At 40.1% G+C, this 21333-nt stretch overlaps 1 protein-coding gene across 1 annotated transcript in view; it reads right to left on the reverse strand.

Moving 5' to 3' along the window:
* Nucleotides 1-19401, reverse strand: part of shmt2 (serine hydroxymethyltransferase 2 (mitochondrial)) — a 33426-nt gene extending 14025 nt beyond the window's left edge. The window contains exons 1-2 of the mRNA XM_038696081.1: nucleotides 19244-19401; nucleotides 2615-2806 (exon numbers count right to left, since the gene is read on the reverse strand). Coding sequence (XP_038552009.1) covers nucleotides 2615-2806; nucleotides 19244-19273 — 222 coding nt within the window. The 5' untranslated portion in view covers nucleotides 19274-19401. The remainder of the gene's footprint in view (nucleotides 1-2614; nucleotides 2807-19243) is intronic.
* Nucleotides 19402-21333: the final 1932 nt, after the last annotated feature.

The following is a 21333-nucleotide window of genomic DNA, read 5'->3' on the forward strand; positions in this document are numbered from 1 at the left end:
AAACACTGTATACAAGGTCACACACACACACACACACACACACACACACACACACACACACACACACACACACACACGTCTTTACTCTGTCTATTGTTCAGGTGATGTGTGTGGTTATGCTAATGCTTCACCTAGCCAAGAGGAGATCAAGGGAGATAACAGCTCCAGTAACAGCTTTGTGCTGCGTCCGTCTGTCATGCCAATGACTGTGCATATATTAAAAAAGGAATTGCATTTGCTTCTCAGCGTCTTTAAGTGTGTGTGTGATGGGGGGGGAATAATGTATGTCTTTTCATTCATTCCTTCCCTGCCTGAGTTGTACTGTGATGTGCCTTGCAGAGTGAGTTGGGGAGGAGGCGGAATGAAGATATCAGTTTTATCTCACACTAGAGCGGTCAGGCTTTTTGTAGAGAGAGGGCTGATATACTCCACTGAACAACTACTGTGGCGAAGAAAAAACAGGCGGGGATCGAAAGAACATCACAAGACAAAACCTTGTCTGCTCTTTTGAATAGTAAAATTTCCCAAAATCCAGCCTTGGAATGAAAACAAAGTTACCCAAATGTTTCTGTAACAAGTGAGCTATTCTGCTAACATTTTCAAGAAGCCACGTTTGAATGATCTGATGTGAATTCACTTGTCAGAGTTTATGATATCTGTTTTATCATGTTTGAGACAGAAGGTCGCAGTTTCTCTGGCCTAGCAAGCCAATGAAAATACTAAAAACCAGCAAATTTACTCTTATAAAATATTAAAACATACAACGGCAAAACAATTTAGGAATAAATTATCAAAAATGTTTTTGCAGTGTATGGCTTTTATGCAAATATGTATATAATTTAAGGGTGGTGATGGCTTGATGTAACCCCTTGTTGCTCCAGAGGCGTGCAACCTCTGACTTGTATAGCAATTGTAAGTTGCTTTGGATAAAAGCATCAGCATGAAGGAAAATGTAAAATAATTTGTTGTACTTGATGTGCTGTGCTATATTTATCTACAGTATGAGGCTTGACAAAACACTGATACAGGCTTTCTGTTAATGCCGCCAGCAGTAATATGAAGAGAAAAAAACAAAAAACAATAGATATCCATGAGTTAGCAAGTCTATTCATTCATTCATTTTGCAAAAAACTTTAATCAGAGGTGCTGAAGCATTCTCAGCTTCCTGCACTGCCAACATATATAGGGGATGTGCTGGCAGCTCTTACAGGCGTCGAGTGACTGTCTTTCTTTAAAAATGAGTCAACTCAATCAACACAAAAATTCTACAGAATGGGACTTTATCTTCTACTAATAGGCTGTCTGAATGACAAACCTTTTTACTATAATTCAAACTATCTGCCAGCATGTAAATTCTAAGACAGCATCTTTAAAGGCACTGACCAATGATGTCCTTGCCTGACCAATCAAGAGGTTCAAGGAAATGCATTAGTGTGCCAAGGCTATCTGGTAATCATCCTTCATTCCCATCATTTACTACTTATAATCAGGCTTGAGAACATCATACGTCGTCACCATTTATTTTGCATCCCATTCTTCCCATCTCTCACCACTGTAAAGTGAATTTAGCAAAAAAAAACAAATACATTGATATTTTCAGAAGAGAACAACAGAGATTAAAGTGAAGAAAGAATTTTGACTGAGGTAATTGTGGAAACGCAAACTTGAATTTAACAGCATCACCTTGAGATAAGAGTGACATTATATGTGCCTGAGTACTGGGTGAAATGTTCAACCCACCTCCAACATTTTGTTTCCCAGTTTTAAAGTTTAAGATGCACAAAACAAACACAGAAAAATATGAAGGAAGTGTCACGGGATCTAAATAAAATAAAGAACTATGATCTGCACACCCGACTGTCAGCAAGTCCTACTTGCGTCACGTGGGGATTTGAACCCTGAAACTTCAGACCTCCAGAGTAGGTGACTTACTGACTGAGCTACTGGTGAGAGCTGTTTCCACACACCTTCTCACAAATTGAGGCAGTGACATCACATGTGCCAAACCCGAATATTCTTGTCAGTTTAAACTGTCAAGATGTTGGTAAGAAAACAAAATCACACATCATTCTGGGGTGTGTTGTAAATTATTTTGATGGCATTTGATCCAAAACTGAGCAAACAAGAAAATGTTGTGCATACTGTACAAGCTGGGAATTGTTGGGCTTCTGTAAATATCAGAGTATGGTCTAGACCTGCTCTTTTATGAAAAGCGCTGTGAGATAACTGTTGTTGTGATTTGATGCTATATAAATAAAACTGAATTGAAGTTACAGCAAAATACTGAATATCACTGCAGACTCACCGTTTGACTGATTTAAAAACTCTTAGAAACACTTGAAATCAGCCATCTAGAGAATGTCTGTGTTGATTTTGGTAGCGTTTGAAGAAAGACTTGTGGAGATATAGATGTTAATTGATTTAGCATATTCTGAAAAACAGAGTGACTGACTTCTGAATTGACCATAGGTTGCAGTGAGGCAAACGTTTGTCACATATCAATAGATAGGCTGAAAAATGTTCAGCTCTCTAGGACGTAGGCCAATTTTCTTAGATTTTTGGAAGAAAGAAAGATCCCTAAAAAAATCATTCATATCTGAGAAAGATGTTTTACCTCAGATGCAATGAGCTCCAAGCCGCGGCTCTGCCTGTCCTTTTCCTTTCGCAGCAGATCCCACATCTCGGGGTCGTCCTGAGCCAGGCTTTCTTGGCCCGTCCATGGACGATCTTCATCCACAGTACGAGTGGCGGCGTGGGACTGCTGGCCGCGTACACAGACACGAACTGGGGCTCGCTGGCATAGCGGCTGTGTGACAGAGGAGATGCAGAGAAAGGAAAAGGATTAATTGAGACTATATTTGTGTTACTGATGTAACAGTTATGGTGAACCCATTTTCTAGTACTGGGTCACTGCACTATATTGGGTCATGTAGGAGTCTGGTATAAGCAACCAAAATTTGGGGATTTTTTTTTTTTTTTCTCCCCTCCTTCATCCACACCTGCAGATTTTGTTATTTAACCAAAATCTTACTGCACTGCAGATGACCATAGCTTTAATAGAAGTACCATAAAAAGATGAGCACTTTTATTTATTTTTTACAACTGGTGTATGAATTTTGAGTTCTATTATCTATGAAGATTAAACTAGTTGGGGCCCCAGAATGTCATGAAAAAACAATTTTTCTACAGAATATATTTGATCATATTACATATTTGATGTAACAGCCTGATTTGTCCTATATAAATAAGGAGACATTTCAAGTCCCCTCCTCCGTTCCTCATACTCTAATGTGTAGCCTGGTATAATTAGATACTGGCGTGTTTGTGTGATATCAATAATCAGCATGGTTGTTCAATTATGCTTCTATCAGCACTTCCACAAACTGAAGTACTGACTTTTACAGCCTCAGTGTACCGAAGGAGGCATATAGAGAACAGACTCAGCACTTCCTGCTTATCTAATCTGGACTGAAGCTGGCGAGTTCTCCTCCTGCTGCTGCAATGCCTGATCATGCGAGTGTGCAGAGTCCATACAATTTTCATGGTTTCTGGATTTTTCCCAAGTTAAACATGAATCCTATATACTGGGTACAATCCAGGTTCATCTATGCACTATGCCTCTGATATATTATCTTAAATTGCTGGCTCCAGTAGTAGATTCTTTGCATAGATAATATAAAAAAAAAGTATTAAAATATTGTCATGTATTAAAGCTGTATGTGTGCCCTTCAGTGCATAAGTCCCCTTTATAAACCTCAATCAACAGGAAGAGCATTGTGTGGGAGAACACAAAGAGGTTTAAAAAAAAATCCCTGACAGGTTGATTGCACTCAGAACAAATTGGCTTTCTTCCATCATTTAATCAACAATATGATGATGACTCTGTGTTCAGCTCAATCCAACCACTGCCAACATATAGTTATCATCTGTACAGGTGTGCTGGGGTGTGAGGGACAACCTCCCTTTAATAGCACCATTAAAAAGCAATTAACACAATGCTCAGGACTGGTTAAGAACAGCCATATGAAAGAAAATGTGGTGGGTACTTAGTCTTTTTTATAATGGCTTTATTGCATTGTCAATCTAGCAAAATAAACCAACTCTGTAGTTTGTAACACCTTTTAAGACAATTATTTTTTAATAATTTTAATGTTGGACAGAAATGATAAAAGCTGCATCAAATGGGGAATCTTCTCTGTAGAGATGCACCAGTGACCGGACCTGCAGCACTTTTTTTTTTTGAGATTTGTATAAGTGATAATGACAGAAGGTCCTGTAACCTGGTGCAGTTTTGGTGAAAATGTTAAAATCTTCATAAATAGTCATTGTTTTATTAAGAACATACAATTGAACGGACCCCAGAAAGAAAAGCCAATGCTTATGTTGGTGCTAATTGGGATCTTAACAAAGAAATAAATAAAGGATTTTGCATTAAAGAAAAGTTACAGAAATGTTAAAAAAGCTCATACTTTTAAAAAACTTGGAATCATCCGAAAAAATTGCGATCGGTGCATCTATTCTTCTCTACAATGCAAAAATGACCAACTGTAATCTTATAATGCAACAGTTAACAAGAACCCTTTATCCTTAACAACAGCTTGCAGATAGTTTATCTACTCCATCGCTGTTCAGCCCATCCTCTCTACTCCGCCTCTTCATCTGCTTGCCGGGGTGGCAGAGGGGACAGTGGTAACACACCAGGGGAGGCGTCTGGCACATTAATGACCGATTTCTAACTGTCTCTACTATGGCCTCCTGTCACCAGTGGCAATGGTGATTGTGGAAAAGGGGAGAGGCCCTCCCCTCTGGGTTCTGGAAGAGATGAGGGCCTGGGGAGACAGGTCAGGCTGCTTCTGAGGACGCGTTTCTTGCAGAGAAATCACACGGGTCATTAAATCTTGACGGGAACTGTCCTTCGCTGTCTGCGTTTCTGCTGGGACACACCAAGACCGGGGAAAGCAGTGGCAGAGAAACCAAATACAAGTCAACGCTGCTATGGTTCGCACCACTGACAACTGCAAATCAGACAAGGGTGCCTCTCCCTCCTCCGTCACCCCTGCTTTCCTTTTCCCACCCTTGTCCTGTCCCCGAAATGTCACTAATGCTGCTAAGCAAGCTCAGCCTAGTAGCACTCGTGTGGCGTTTTTATTAGTTCGTCTTGTCATCAACATCACTTCCATGGCGTCCCACAGCGTGGGCCTAAACAAACAACATGCAGGTCAGTCCCTGTGGTCTGCCTCTCCACTTTCCTGCCTCATTTGCCAGCCCTGATCATAACGGGAGATTAATTAATAAACACAGGGTAAAATGATCCAAGAAAAGTGAGAGCCGAGATACAAGCACCAAATATGTCACAGTGGCCCTATTTTTAGGCGGCAGATGACACCGTCGTTTGAAGGTGAACTTGATGAAAACTCTGCTGTGAGAAAAGGGGTGGGATATGCCACATCAACCAGGGCGCCAAGCACGAAATAATGGCAGTCACAGATGTGCTGCATCTGCATGACATTGATACGGTAATTATTGGCCGTTTACCATTCCTGAACAAACATCTGTGCCCAAAGACAGAGAAGAAAATCATTTCATTAATCCTAGTTCTGTTATATTTTGCCCATTTCCTGAAGCAGCTCCTGAGGCAAGTCAATTTTACAGATGAATGCTGTCCATCAGCGACTAGGCTATACCAAAGAACAATCAACCTGGTAACGGAAGAAAAACAGAAGGGACATGAGAGGAGAAACAGTGAAGAAAAGAAAGATATAAGGTTAGAAAGAAGAAGTGTCAACAGGGCAGCTGCATCCCTCAGTCTGACACAAAGTTGCCTTGCTTTCCCTGTCACTGACTAATAGCAGGGCTGTCCGTTACAAATTGCCCTGTGATTCAGTCTGGATAACACTAGACTGAGAAATCTGGATGGGGTGAAGAGGCGTGAAGGGACGGAGGCAGAGTCCAGTGCGACTCCACTCTATTCAGGTCAAAGGGATGTCAGGGTGACAATCAGAGACTTATGCGATGCCGGCAACAAAGCCAATCTTCAGGAGGTGTAGGCAGCGGAACAATACATTTTTCGTGTAATCGTTCCACAACACTTCTTATGATGGCATAGATGATGGTGAAAGAGCTCTACACTGGACTTCCTGGTGCCTCAGGGAGTCTAGGTGCACGCTGTGTATTGTACTGTTGACAAAGTCTGGGTCAAGCCTGGCTCATGGTATTTCTTGCGTCTGTGCCCACAACTGTCACATTGTCCCTGCCACATGCACAGTCTGTTAAATCAAAACTAGAAATACTTACATTTCCTGCATTGTATTATCTTGTTCTAAAAACTTTATTTTAATAATGATTTTATGCCACAATGGATATTAAGAGTTTCTAACAGCAATAGGAGAGAGCGTCCATTGTGACTCCACTCTATTCGGTCAAAGGGATGTCAGGGTGACAATCAGAGACACTCTTTAGAAGGTGTGGGCGGTGGAACCTTCCTGCATTGTAAAAATAAAATGGCAGCACTGTTGTTAGTGGATATTACAGTATTCTAACAGCAATAAAAGGAGAGAAAATCAGTTAATGTTTTCAATTCACTATTTTCTTTCTAGAAGAAAATAGAAAGGGCCGTCTCTCAGGTATAGCAAACTTCACTAAACTTAGGCTGAAAGTAGTGAAACTGCCTGGTATAATTTCCCATAGCCTAATGTGACCGTTCTTAAAAATAATTAAATATTCAATTTACAATGTCATAAGACAGAAACAGCAAATCCTCACATTTGAGAAGCCTTTGGGCTACTGTAGAAAGCTATACCGAGACACAAGCAGATGTTAGTTACGTGTTTAATCAGCCTTGACATGAGGAACACTTGAAATTTTGAAGTTAGTGGCAGCCATCTTTCATGGAAAGGATGTCAGGATGACATCTAGGATTTTTGGTATTATAGAAACAAGTTTCCTAACTATGTTTATGAAAAATATCCCATCTTTCTTAGCATAGGAATTTAACTATTACAGACCCGTCCTAACTGAAGCATTTCCTAAGTTAGGAATCAGACGTTAGAATGGAATAGACCCTGTCCTTAATTAAAAATAACTGCCTAAAATGGCAGCACTGTTGTTAGGTCTGTGTTGCAATTACATTGAAGATGGGGAACAACATGAAAACCGAAATATTATAACTGAAAGGCTCCTCAAACCGTACAATTCCCGGATCTGGGGCCTCAGGGGTAAAAGACTGCGCAGCTTTTATACTGAATTTCAAAAGTACGTACGCACAGAAATATCCATATGTATAAAACCAGGCGTACTCCAGGTCCTGCGCACCTTTCCTTTATACATCCCAGTCAACGTGAAATTGAGCACACATGCATGAGCCACAATAACTTTTAGGGATGCACCGAAATGAAAATTATTGCCCATTGCCGAATTTTATGAAAAAATTTGCCGAACACCGAACAAGTACATTCACACCTTTTCCATTTATTTTGCCTTTTTTTTTTTTTACCATTGCATAAATTAAATAGTCAAAATGTGTCTTTTACTCAGTGTTTCCCACAGGATTTGGAGAGACTATGGTGGGTGGGTCCAAGGCCCAAGAGGGTCCAGTAAAGTAAATTACATTTGTCAATTTACTTTTAATGTACGCATGATGTAATATGTTTTATACTTTCTGTGAATATAATCCAATTAATCTTATTTCCATCCTGTACAGACACCTCATTTTGAAAACCGGACATTGTCCTTGCCCTAAATTCATTAAGTCCGACCCAATTTGATAAATCATGTTGTATGTGTTTCTCGTATTACATAACATAAAGACTTCATAGCCTCTCTTCAGGTAGGACACTCATACTGCAACACATGTCTTTGTATAGAGAGAAAATGACGGGATATAGATGCTAACCTGCCCGTCAGCTTGCACTGGTCTGTTTCAGTGGATCTACCATAAAGGCTTGAATATGTGTGCAGTCCAAATTTAGGTGCAGCTAGCTTTATCGACTTCTCATAAAAGAGTGACAGAAACACTCAAAGCAGGTCAGACCGTTTGTTGCCTTTGCTAGGAAGTCATTGGATTGGATGTGCTAGGAGACAATTCAGCAGAACATTGTCTGCATATGGCGATTTTTGCATCTTTCTTTCATCTGTAAAAAGCTTCCACACTGTCGACATGTCAACGTAATTGTTCGGTCTTTTGACTTATTAGGCCGAACACCGAAAGTTATTTTTTTGCTGTTTTAAGCTGATTAATTTTGGTGGCTGAACATTCGGTGCATCCCTAATAACTTAGTACTAAGTTAGTACTAACTAGTAAAACAGAAGAACAGGAACGCGTTGCTCTCAGGAGGAGGCAAGAAGGAGCACATATTTGCACTCTGACATCCTGTGCAGTGGAAATGCATCTTTCCACTGCAGAGGCTCTTTGTAGTATTAGTGTTGTAATATTATAACATTAGATAAAAAGTAAAACTTTAATCTAATAGTATACTGTTAGTATGTAAATATATTAGTTATATAATTTTACTATACTTTTATATAATAGTATACTATATAGCCCACCACTGGTATACCATTAATTCCAGCTGGACAAAACAGCAGTTTCAGGTTTGTGAGTTGTTTTCATTCCATGTCCAAGAAAAATGGCCTATATTGGTCTCTTGATTTGATAATGCTACCATCTCATCATTGATCATAACCATTCATGTAGGAGGAGTTCAACATTTGAAAGTTTAATGTGGGAAGTTAAACTTTTTTTAATGTCCCGCCCCATCCAGGCTGTGACTGGTCAGTTGACGAAAAGTGACATTGACAAGCACATATATTTTATGAGAAGTTGAATAATGTTTCAACAAAAGGCGCCTGATACAGCTAAATACCAAGCTAGCCAAACCCACAACCTCCTTATCTTCGCCCTAAGTTCTTGCTTCTCACCACTTTAGCTGCTGACACCGCATCTCTGTCTTTGTTTTTGAAACAAGCTGCTCAAGCGGCCACTGAGCGCCCGGCCCACCGGTATCTCTCCCGGTGCTCCAGAGGCTAGCTGGCTTTTTTCCTGTCAGGGTTTTGGCAACTCTTTTGACTAACACCAGTTTTAAGTCGCATCCTGCCCGCTACTCAGGGCGGGGTGTTTTGAACGATAAGCAGTGGGCGGGGTGGGGATTATGGCAGGTTGTAATTACTCGCACATTGTGTTTGCAAGTCATTTTTCCGGTTCACGTATAGATTTTTATGCGAACAAAATGGTCGCACTGTAGAGCCATGCGGACCATGTATTGACTGCCATGACGATTAATTTTGAATTTGATCAACATGCTACATCAGGTGAATATCTTTATCCTGGGCCGATAACCGGGAATAAAACTTTCCCACAGAAGATTTTTCTCTCCTTCACTGACACTATGAATGCCTCCAACTGATCACCCAAATTAAATGCCAGTCTTTTCTTGTCCATTATAGCAAGCTAGATATCCACTGGCAAGTGAAGTAAGACAACTCCGTTGTCAAGGATCCAGACAGTCTTGTGTGCATTCCTAACACAGATTCATGCATGACAGGACAAGTGCCTGTTGAAGAATCGAGTTTACTGTTCTAGTTAGGATGTCTTAAGTTAAGAATAGATATAGCGTCGGAGACAGGATAGGACACAGCCATGAGTTTAGGAAGTGCTTCTGTAACAGGAAAAAACTTAGGATAAGACATGAATGAATAAAACAGAATTAAAAAATGCTAAAGTGTGAAAAACGTGTGAATCCATCAATACCACTCAGCTGGTTGATGTTGCAATGAAAAAAACAAGTCAACCTGTATTGACTAGAACTTTTGAGAAAAGTAGGATTGCTTCGAATCTTTTCCTCTGAACTTCAAACAAAAGCATGATGAGTAGGAGTTATGCACTAAACTCCAAAGGGCAGCAGGTCTTCTAACCAACAAAAAATAAAGCCCTGCAAAGCTGATCTCTAGTCCTTCAGTACACTGCAAAGAAAATATGAGAACTTTTATTATTGATTTTGACTAATAAGTAGTTATTTACACATTCTCATTTATACAGTGAGTTACTCTGAAGTGTGACTTCAGTATTCAACATAACCAAAGATACAATAGTTAAATTGTCTACTAGTAATTGGGACAAGTCACTAACTTTCCACATACTTAACACCAACCATTTTGTCCAGAATTGATAGCCTATCTGGTAGGGTTGCAGGATTTGGAGAAAAAGACATATTGCGATTATTGTGGACAATATTGCGATTCAATTATAATAGAACAAACGGTACTATGAGTTTACTTGCTTAATTATCAAGCAATGCGTGAAATACTGACATTTTGAAATGTGTATTTCTCAACAATGTTTATAAGAACAACTAGTAAAACAGATACAAGGGGAGCGTGTTGCTCTACGGAAGGGGCGGATAGAAGCAGCAAATATTGGCACACTGGCACCAGCTCAATGTACATCTGTCTAATGCAGAGTCTCTATCCACAACCTGGAGGAGGAACTGTACATGAGTGTATTAAATAAACAGTTAACAGTTTACTGTTAGTATAACAATAATATACTAGAACTGCAAGCAGTTATAAGCGGGGTCCAAGCCTCCCAGCGCAAGCTGAGTCGGTCCAGGCGCTCCGCCGTCATGCCGCATAAGGGCCCCACGTTTGGTGTTGATGGGCCATTCCAAACAGACGCAAAACGTCCTGCCTTTGAAAATGCCATAGGAATGTATGGGATTTAGTGAGAGATTTGAGCTTCGCTTTTAGCGCAACCTTTGGCAAAATTGTCATGTGTGATCAGGGCCCCATGGGGAACAATTGCCCCAAATATGGTATCAATTGGAGTTGTGGTTGTGGAGATGTAAAATGGATGTAAGTCTATGGGATTTTTTCAAATAGCGCCATCTAGGGGCTAACTGTACCGATCGGCCTTTCCAAGCCAGAGATATGTTATACTTACGGTTTTTAGCGTTTTCGCAAATATTTGTTACCGTGCAATTGGGACATTTTTTTGTCAGATCAAAATTCCCTCTACAAATTTGTTCGGCTTGGTCCAGAGATGGTCCGTGCCAAGTTTCAGGCCGATTGGACTAGCGGCTTCGGAGGAGTTAATTAAAATAGATTTTCCAGTTTTCGCGAAATGAAAACGTCATCGTACAGAGGCGTGTCCTATACCATCGGAATCAGCAGCATCCCCCAAACACGTAGACGTAAGGTTTATGAATGTGCAATGTAGTGAGCCGTAGTTATCTGGCAAAATGTCCTTTGATTGAAAATCCCATTGAAATGAATGGGGTATTGGAGCTTCGATTATAGCGCCACCTTTTGGCCAACTTGCACGAAAGTTTTCAGGTGTCATCAGGGCCCCATGGGAAACACTTGACCCAAATTTGGTATCAATCGGACTTGTGGTTATGGAGATATAAAATGCATGTAAGTCAATGGGATTTTTGTTGACGACTTTAAGCTGCAATAACAGTGCCACCTATGGGCATATTAGGGTGAAGTTTGGTGCCTGTAGTAAGGGGAGCATGCTGAAGAATTCGGCAGTGGTTTGATGTCAGTGTGACTTGTGGTTATAGAGGAACAATTTTCTTGGATTAAATAGCGCCCCCAGGGGCGAGTTGCACCAAATTTTGCACAGGCCCTCAGGGGGTCGTCCCACATTAACGCTCCAAGTTTTTTGTCGATCGGCCATTCCAAAGCAAAGATAAGTCATCATTTCCTGTTAGTGGCGTTTTTCGCATATAATTGCGACATTTTTTGTCGGATCAAAATTTCCTCTACAAACTTTCATCAGCTTGGTCCATAGATTATCCGTGCCAAGTTTGGTGTCGATCCGACTTGCGGCGTGGATATATGGTTTTTGATATCCACCACTGTATGTGGGAGCTACAGCGCTTTGAATGTGCTAACTTTGGACCTTGCTTGTAGCGCCCCCTAGTGGCCGAAGTGAGCGTAATTTTTCACATGCCGTCGTCTGATGGGCCTGAACCTACCCTGTGAGTTTCGCGTTCCTAGCACTTACCGTGTAGGCTGCAGTAGTGGAATTAGGCAAAAATTCACAGAAGAATAAAAATAATAAAAAAAAATTATGATGTCTATTAGATGTCTGGCCGGTTCTGAGGACAGCGCCAGCCAGCCTTCTCCTGTCCATCTGTCCGACAGAGCCGCACAGTTTCTGGGAGATTTTGGATTTCCAGAGCTTGGATATCCGTCGCCGGAACTTGGCAGCGCGCCTTTGGGTGTCCAGCTCACATGTGACATCAAGCCAGGTCTGCTATCATAATCATCACTGTCATCTAAAATTTTCAATTGTTGTGTTTAGATGATTATATGCTGATGAAGTTCACCAACATTTTTTTTTTGATTTTTCTAATAAAAATCAGAGCGAAAAAAATAGGGTTCCCAGCTCCGCTGGTACTGGGAACCGCGATGCCTTGCATTCGCGGGTTCTCAGCCCACTTGTGCTTGACCCCTAATAAAAACGAAGTCAAACTATTTTTAATGTCCTACCCCATCCCGGCTGTGATTGGTCAGTTGACGAAAAGTGCCTAACAAGCACGTCGGCTCTGTGAAAAGTTGAACATGAACAACAAAAGGCATCAATGCAGCTAACGTTAAATGGTCTAGCGAGCTAAACCCAAACCTCCCTCATCTTCTCCCAGTTTTCTTCTGTCTTACCACTTCAGCTGCTGCCGATAAGCAGCAGGATGAAGAGAAGGGTTAGGGCTAGGTTGTTGCGAGAGCCTGGTATGGGCGGAGATAATGAGCAGACTACAGCGCACACAGAGAAGAGTGTCTCACACACTTTTACTGTTTTATTAAATCGCACACTTTTTGCGGCACATGACGACATCGCGATTAGATTAATTGTGCAGCCCTAGTCAATAATCATATTGTTCAACATTTAAGGATTTGCTGTAGCACGTCAAACTTTTTTTTAATGTCTTGACCCATCCGGGCTGTGGTTGGTTGACGGAAAGTGACTGACAAGTACATCGGGTTTATGAAAAGTTGAACATGCTGAACAACAAAAGGCATCGATACAGCTAATGTTAAATAGGTCTCGAGCCAAAACCCAAACCTTCCTTATACTGTCTGTTTTCTTTCAGTTGTCTTACAGCTTCAGTTGCCGACGACATCTCTCTTTCAAAGAGCAATGTCTTTTCTCTCGGTGCTCCAGTGGCGAGTCCGACTATCATTTGAACGATTAGCAGCGGGGCGGGAAGGGGTGTTACGGTAGGTTGTTGTCTTAAAAGTTACTCACACACAGTTCATAAATAATTTTTTAATTGCAGATAGGCTTAATATCTGTTTTTAGAGGCACATGCGAGAGCCCGGTGTGGGCGGGATAATGAGCAGACTGCAGCGCACAGTTTTTGCGGTTATGTAATCTCACGTACGACATCGCGATTGTGATTACATTAACCAGGCAGCCCTACTATCTGGTAAAAAACAAAACAAAAGAGAACTGTCTAGATAGGTTAATACTTTACTTGGATTTGTTTCAATGCAAATTGATGTCAATTTCCTGGTTCCAACACTGGCATGTTGACTGTCCTACTTGTCTAGTTGTGGCAAGTCTAGACTTAGGTAATACCAGTAAATTATTATCAAGCAGTAGCAGAAGGCTGATAAACAGCTTCAGGCATGGGAACTTTTCTGTGTGTTTAAACTGAAAAAGGAAAGGACACATTTGTTACTGACAATTTAACATTTTTAAGTGTTTTTAAGAACAAGATATTTGAGCCACATCTCAGTTTTCTATTTGACCTCTGGCTTGCAGTTCTTACAATCAGTAGTTTAAAAAGAAAGAGTTTCTGAGTTTGTGGTAATATCAGTACTCTCTCCAATGATCTCATGCTGTTGAACTCTCATTTCTCCAATTCCACAGATGTCTCACAGAGCAGAACCTAAACGGCCAAAAATAAGATCTTAAAAAAAACAACATTTGGAAATGCTACATTCTTTCATATTCACAGTCAGTTTCTTTGACTCAAGTTTACTGCATTACAATTTAAATCTGTGTGACTTTGCACTCAAACCTTTCCCATCATTATACACTGAATACAAAGCTTAAGCACCTCCAAAAGGCCTTAATTTGGTCAGAAGTAGAGATGCCAATTAGGATTTTCTTCCAAGAGCTATAAATGAGTACACACAAACATTATTGTAACTTTTCTTTAATGGAAAATTCTCTCTCTCTCTTTGCATCCCCATTAGCACCAGCATAAACATTGGCTATTCTATTTTAAAAACATAACTTTAACATAACTACATTTTCTCCAAATCCACACCAGGTTACAGAACATTCTCTCTCTGTCACTCAAGAGAGGAGGTTTGCTGTTAATGACGTAGCCTATCACAACAATCAAGAGAACCGTGGTACCGAATAACATTGGCACCAACAGGTGTGTTCACTTTTGCTTTACCAGGGACCTCATTTATAAACGGTGCGTATATACAAAACAGGGCTGGATATGTGCGTACGCCACATCCCAAGCAAAGGTTGTGATTTATAAAAAACAAACTTGACGGGAGAATGTGCGGTAAGTAAACTCTGAACCATGCGTACGCACATAAAGAGGAGAAAAGAGAAACTGCGACTCACATATACTACATGTAATAATATTACCTCTGAGTATTATAGGCTTAAAGCCTTTCTGAATAAACAAACATCCGTTTGATTTATTTTCCCTGAAGTGCGCAAAAAACATAATTTAAGATAATTTGCAGCGCACAAAAAGAACCAGATTTAGGATCATAAACACAATTGGAGAAGTATTGTACAGTTTAATCGGGAATCATATTAATACTTGCATGCAGTGCAATTTATTCTCATCAATAATGTGAACAGGAGGACAAATTACATTTAAAATGATGCCGTTTTCAATGCATTAGTCGAGCAAATGGGAGTGCACAGTTTCATGTAGCCTATTGTTATCACATGTTCCTTGCCTTATTGAGCCAAACGCTGTGCGCCAGTGTATGGATGTGATGCGCTGTTTGTAAAAACACGTTATGGAAAATATAACACTATTTTATTGTAATTTTCAACAAGTCATATTTCTTCTAACTCATCGGCAGCTTTGTTAAGTGAGTGGACTGATTGTTTAGCCTAAATAAATGTTTAAACAAATGCGGAATGCATTTGGTTTACTGGGGAAATCCAAATTAGTACTTAGCTTACCCCAGCGACGTCACTAATCAGGAGGGATGTCCCTTCCTGTAGATCACTTATAAAAGGAGTGGTGCTCCGGTACCCCCTTACCTCCGGTGCACAAGCATTGCGTGAAAGTGCGTTTTTTACCCACCAAACAACATGCTTCAGCTTCACCAAAAGGAACGTCATTGTCACACTGAGTTAAATTTCGTTTTGTACCTTTTCTGTCAGAATTTGCCTCCTTTTCTTCATGCAATCAGTACGTATTAATATTAATGAGGGGCGTTTCACTGACCATTTATAGGCAACTATGGGCGTTTGAAGGGTCGACATGGAGCTCCCTCACATGTGCCACATTTCAAGTTGATTGTGATTTATAAAGGGAACTTGCTGTGTGCGTACGCACAGTTTTCTAAGTCTGAATTTTTTTGACGTACACCGTGTTTTGGCTTTTGAGCTCACATACACTTTTGGTGAGTATTCTACACAGTTTTATAAATGAAATATACTTTGGCAGCTGTTAACATACCTGGGCAGACTTACACCCACAGCCTACTCCCCGTGAGCCTGATTAGCTCAATAGCAACAAGAAATAACTGCACAAGGACTGAAACCTCTCCCTCTCAAACTCATATCCGATGAGGAGGCTGCTTGCCTTAACCAAAAAGAACTCAAGAGTCTTGTGAGTCCTTTAGAAATTCAATGAAGGTGCACACTTAACCAATTAGAACCAATAGGAAAAGCATGCAAGCATGTGAGTCAGTCAGCTTCATGGGAAACTTCAAACACACTGACAGTGACTTATAAAACTAGGTCTGAATACATGCCACAAGATTTTGGCACAAACTTGGCATAGCCTAGTTGTTTCTGAGAAACTACATGAAATTCGCACCATCTCAAAAATGGGTCACTTCATAAAGTTCAAAATTAGGCTATTATTAGCCCTCAAAAAACTCCCCTTCCCCCCAACACCGCCATCACCCTGATGTCTCAACCATAGGCTGTATAAAAGGTCTCAACTAATCAAACAACTTGTTTAATACAAAACTGTCAGATTAAGAAACTTTATTTAACTTTGACGTGACCACTGGGAAACTAATTTGTCAAACTAAATGATTGTATTAAGGGGGCTACAATTACTCTAACAGGGAATAAGATTTCAAAAACATGATAACTTACAGGGATAATATTGTCCACTGTACATTGTAATGCAGTCCTGTACTTAAGCACACTTTGTGAACCATATAATGTTAAGTTAAATTATTAACACTGCAACAAAAAGGCGTTCATTAAAGTATAAGGAGATATTTGAGGATTTGTAGTGTTGTTATGGTCTTCATTACACAGTATTGTAAAGTGCTGGTTATGACGTGTTTTTCTCCTGCATTTATGTATGTATTTTATGTAGTAAAATATTAGGATTTACACTCGGTTCCCAGTCTATTAGGTTATGTAAAACTAATGCAGTCTAATACAACAACCCTGCAATAAATACTTGAAGATAATAATGTTCAGATTTTGTTCGAACTGGTTTCAAGAGGTACTGATTCAATTTTATAGTAATTTTGGTGAATGCAGTTTGTGCTGCTATTGAAATGTATTGCGTTATACTGGAACGTGTTTGAAATATTTTGTCTGAACCAGGTATATCAACAAGAAGAGTAGACTAAATATTAGAGTTTTAGCATTAGTTTTAATAAGTGTTTGTTGTTTCCCCAACTGCTGGAAAAGTGAAGCCTGTTTGCACTAAGTTAGCTAACATCTCCCCTCCCCTTCAGACTGCACAGCTGAGCAGGAAAGCTTATACAGTGGGTTTCGTCTTTTGGCTGCTATGTAACTTAACATTAGCTCAATTTATACAAATTAACTGGTAGCTGTATTTTATTACTATGTACTTGTCCAATGTTGAGAACATTAGGTATAAACTTAGACTCAAGTGGTTTAGCCTACAGATCTGTTCTGTATAGACTGATTCAATCATTTTTTCAGATGAGTCTGAAAAAGTGCTTGTTAGGAAAAGAAAGAACAGTGGTGACTGGAGTAGCTGAGGTTAGTAAAGCAAATTAGTGATGCAAACTAGTCCTTTTACGCTAATGAGGAGACATTTCTTTTAGGATTTTAATGTGCAGATAAAATGCACCTCAGAAGAGAAGTGTTTTCTCATTTTGCTTATTTCTTTATATTAATGTCTATACAGATGAATGTCAAAAGCTTTAATGATTCTGAGGTCATATTAACAGGGATTTCCTGCCGTTAAGGCTTAGGTGGTGATGCCCAAAACATGCTGTGCCATAAATGTAAAATCACTGTGGAGAGCATCATATCCAACCAAATTAATTTCCCCAAATCTAATGGTTGTAGTTCCTCCCCAGTAGACTGATCTTTGGGTGTTGTTTATTTATTATCTGTTCTAGGTTTTCCAACTATTTTTTCAGAGATATTTGTGAAAATGATGGCCCAATACAATGTGAATTACATATTTTTCATTGGAAAACTTAAAGTTTTCTTGGGGAAGGACCCCCAAACCCCTGACACTGATTAACACGACCACCACCAAAACATTCCTCTAAAGCTCACAAAAACATATGGGAAAACACTGAAATTTTAACTAATCTAATGTGCATCGCATGCTCATGGACACAAGAGCAATACTGCTGAGACATGTTGTGTTTTTCTTTTCAGACATACTACGTACACCAAAATTTTTTTGCTGCACCTCCGCTGCTACAACTCCATCCCAGGGTAAACACTGGAATCCAATGCGGAAGTCCCTTAAAACCTGCATTCTATTGAACGGCCAGAAGGGGGCGACTCTTCTGATTGCAAAAAGAAGTCCGGTTCCATTAGAAATAATGGTAAAATTAGGTTATTTCTCACCTGATTTATTACCTCAGTAAACAGTTTCCTAATGAGTTTGTGGTCTCAGTCGCTAGTTTCAGGTCTTAGAACATGATGTTCATTTAGTAAATTATGGTCCCATTTGGAGGAACATAGACCGTAAAGCAGAGTATGCTTCATTATCTGTGATTGACAAATCGTTACCATGGCGACCTGTCAATCAAGCTAGAGTGACTCGTCGTGTAAATTTAACCAGCGCCGTTGAAAAAGCGTATTATGGGTAGGCTGTTCACTTTCTCTGGTGAGTACATTTAGTTTTAAGACTGGTATTCGCCAGACAAAAAATTGTCAGCCCTGTTAAAATGACGTGAATGAACAATGAACCAACGCTGCGGTGCCCGTTCCACCTGTCCATCATCATCGCAGGAGGTAACCCTTACACCTCTCTCCCCTGTCCCTAAGGAGCCTTATGGTTTATGTCATTAACAACAAGCCGCCTCGACACGCAATATGAATATTAGGCCATACCGCCCAGCCTAAACTGTGTCCTGGTGCACCTCAGTTAAAAAAAGTTAAGGCAACAGAGCCACCCATGGGGGTATGAGACTAATATTTGCTTGGTGCACCTCCAGCTTCGTTTTGCACTTTGAACGTTAGTGGACTACTAATTTCTAGTTAATATTTTATTGTCTGTAACGTTAACCTTCCCTTGCATTATCTTCACAGAGTTATCATATCTGAGGCTTTTGGCTTATCTTTTTAACATTGTGTAAAGTGCTCATCCACTATAAAATAACTTTACAAAGTAACGTAGCGCTTCACTTTTTCAAATAAGCGTAACGTTAGCTAAATATTCCATGATAGGTAAGTTAGTTAAATTTGGTGATACGTATATACATGATCAGTGGTGCTGTTTCGTTCAGTTTTCCCACATGATGAAACTGAGCGGTCGCTGTTGCATCATTAAGGCACTGACAGCTAGCCTGCTAGCTTATCAGCTAGCAAACAAGATTTCAAAAATGCAATGCGAACAGGACAGCAGAGGTAGCTAGCGGCTAACTGCTGCAAATATACTTCCATTTGATGACAAGTGCACATACTGCTAAAGCGGAGGTGGGCAACTTAACACCCACGAACGTTACTGAACCACACTGACGTTAAGCTAGCTAACTGTTCAACCATACACAACCGCTAGCTAAGTTACCCAACTCAAACACACCGTCAAGGAAACATTGACACAGCAACGGGGCTTTATAATGCACGTACCCGTGTGAGTTGTCTCAGAGCGAAGAACATGTTTCCAGGTCTCAGGCCGGAGGAAGAAGCAGCACAGCCAAGCGACACGCTGCTGACAGGCTCCAAAAGGGCTGTTCGGAGTTGTTAGCAACGGCTGGTTACGCTTGTCCTGCCGCATGGGTTGATGGGAATCGTAGGCCGTTAAAGCAGTACTGGATCTGTCATTCATTTACTCATTCATTGTCTATATCGACTCCTTCCATCCGTTGTCAGACACAGACAGTATTTTCAGCAGACCTTTGTCTTGCATGCTGTAGCAAAGTACACAGGCAATTGTTTGTGGTGGATGACATGTTCAGATAATAGAGGTAATAAATTGTTCATAGACAACTCTATTGTAATAACTTTGCAGGTAGGGGAGGTTATTGAGTAGCCTACCTTTTGTTAGTCAGTTTCTTGCACAGCAAGAAGGTTCACAGCTTGTACCTCAGCCCCTGGTGCTTCCTTCCTTTGGGAATTTGAATGCTTTCCCTGTGTTCCTCTGGTGCTGTGTTTGCCTTTTCAAGCCACTGCGACTTTAATTTTTTAAATAAAAATGGATATGAGTGTGGCTTGTCTGATTTTGTTTGTTCAAACTGGTTGCATTGTGCACTCAGTGTAAAGCTGTAATCCCAGTGAATTTACATGTTGGGGTTGGGGAAGCGTAATGTTTACATAAATTTACTAATAACTTAAATTTTTATTCAAAGGCGTCTGCAATCTGATGTTTGTCCAAAACGATCTTTGACCCATTTTCACTTATTAGGTGCACAAACTGTTGCATAAATACGTGATCAATATGTCAAGTGCTGCTATTTTGTTGTGACTTGTTATAATCTTTAATACAAACATTCTTTTACTATAGTGTACTTTCTTTCATAGTTTATTAAATGTTTTTTTTTTGTTGAAATTCTGAACAACCGCACACAGGCATAAATAAAGATAATCAGAGTCACATACACACAAACACGCAATCACATGACCGCAAATGTATGTATCTGTCCAAAACGACCAGTCCAGTGATTCTTCACCAAACCACAGTAGAGAATCTGTGCAACTAAGAGGGGAACTCCAGAGAATCTGGGTCGCTGTGACTCCATCAATCTGTGTGTCCCGACTGTCCGCAGCAACTTGTGTAAGATACATGGACCTCCCTGGACCTCCATCTCAATGTAATTGATCAAGAGCATAATAGGGTATCGAGCCAGAGTGAGGTGAAGATTCAATTAGCATCGACTGTGTGCTTTCTAATGAAATTCTGAGCGGCATTATCATCAGATCAAAAGTGTGGAGAGCAAAGACACAACAACTCTGCACTGAAAGAGTAAAAAGGGTAGTTTGTGACCAAGGAAGAAGAGAGACAGTGTGAGATAGTCAGAAAGCGGAGGTGTTCGGGGAGTGCTTGTTTAATTTAATCAAGGAAAAGGTGGGTGGGTTGATTTATGTGTTCAGTTTCAACCTCTAATCTTGATGCACGAATAAATATATTTTTAGCAATAGTGACGCTACCTTGCTTCATTTTTTCCATAAGCTCATATTTTAGGCAAAAAGATAGAAAGTAAATATTATTAGGTAGCTGAGATTATAACAGTGGCACCAGTAATACAGCAGTCAATAGAATGTGAGGAAGCCACCTGGAGGTTTGGATGCAAATGAAACATGTTTGCTCAGATGTGCAATTCTTCCTTTGCTTGCATGATCAAACAATCTGTCAGTCATATTAACTCCCATACAGTAGTTATTTTTCTTTTCAGTTTCGGGGTAAATGTAATCAAAAATTATGTCAGATAGGGATTCTATTATTTTACCAACGTACCAACTCCCTCAAAAGTAGCCCAACATTATCATCTTAAGAATGTTTCACAGCTGGTTTTCATGTTATAATTGAATCCATAACCAACTTCCCTTCAATATATTTTAAATTACATATCTTCACAGAAAGCTTCCCAATCAGAGTGAAATGTAACTTAGTTCATTATAGTGTCCTTGCCGAGTTAGATAGCTAGAATTATGCTGCACAACTTGTGCCCTGCTATTGTGCTTCTAGCTCTAAAGGAAAACATTCACCCAGTAAAAGACAA

This window comes from Micropterus salmoides, unplaced genomic scaffold (genome assembly GCF_014851395.1).
Source record: "Micropterus salmoides isolate LMB-PRFRI ecotype aquatic unplaced genomic scaffold, ASM1485139v1 Ms_hic_scaffold_4, whole genome shotgun sequence".
Classification (NCBI taxonomy): Eukaryota; Metazoa; Chordata; class Actinopteri; order Centrarchiformes; family Centrarchidae; genus Micropterus; species Micropterus salmoides.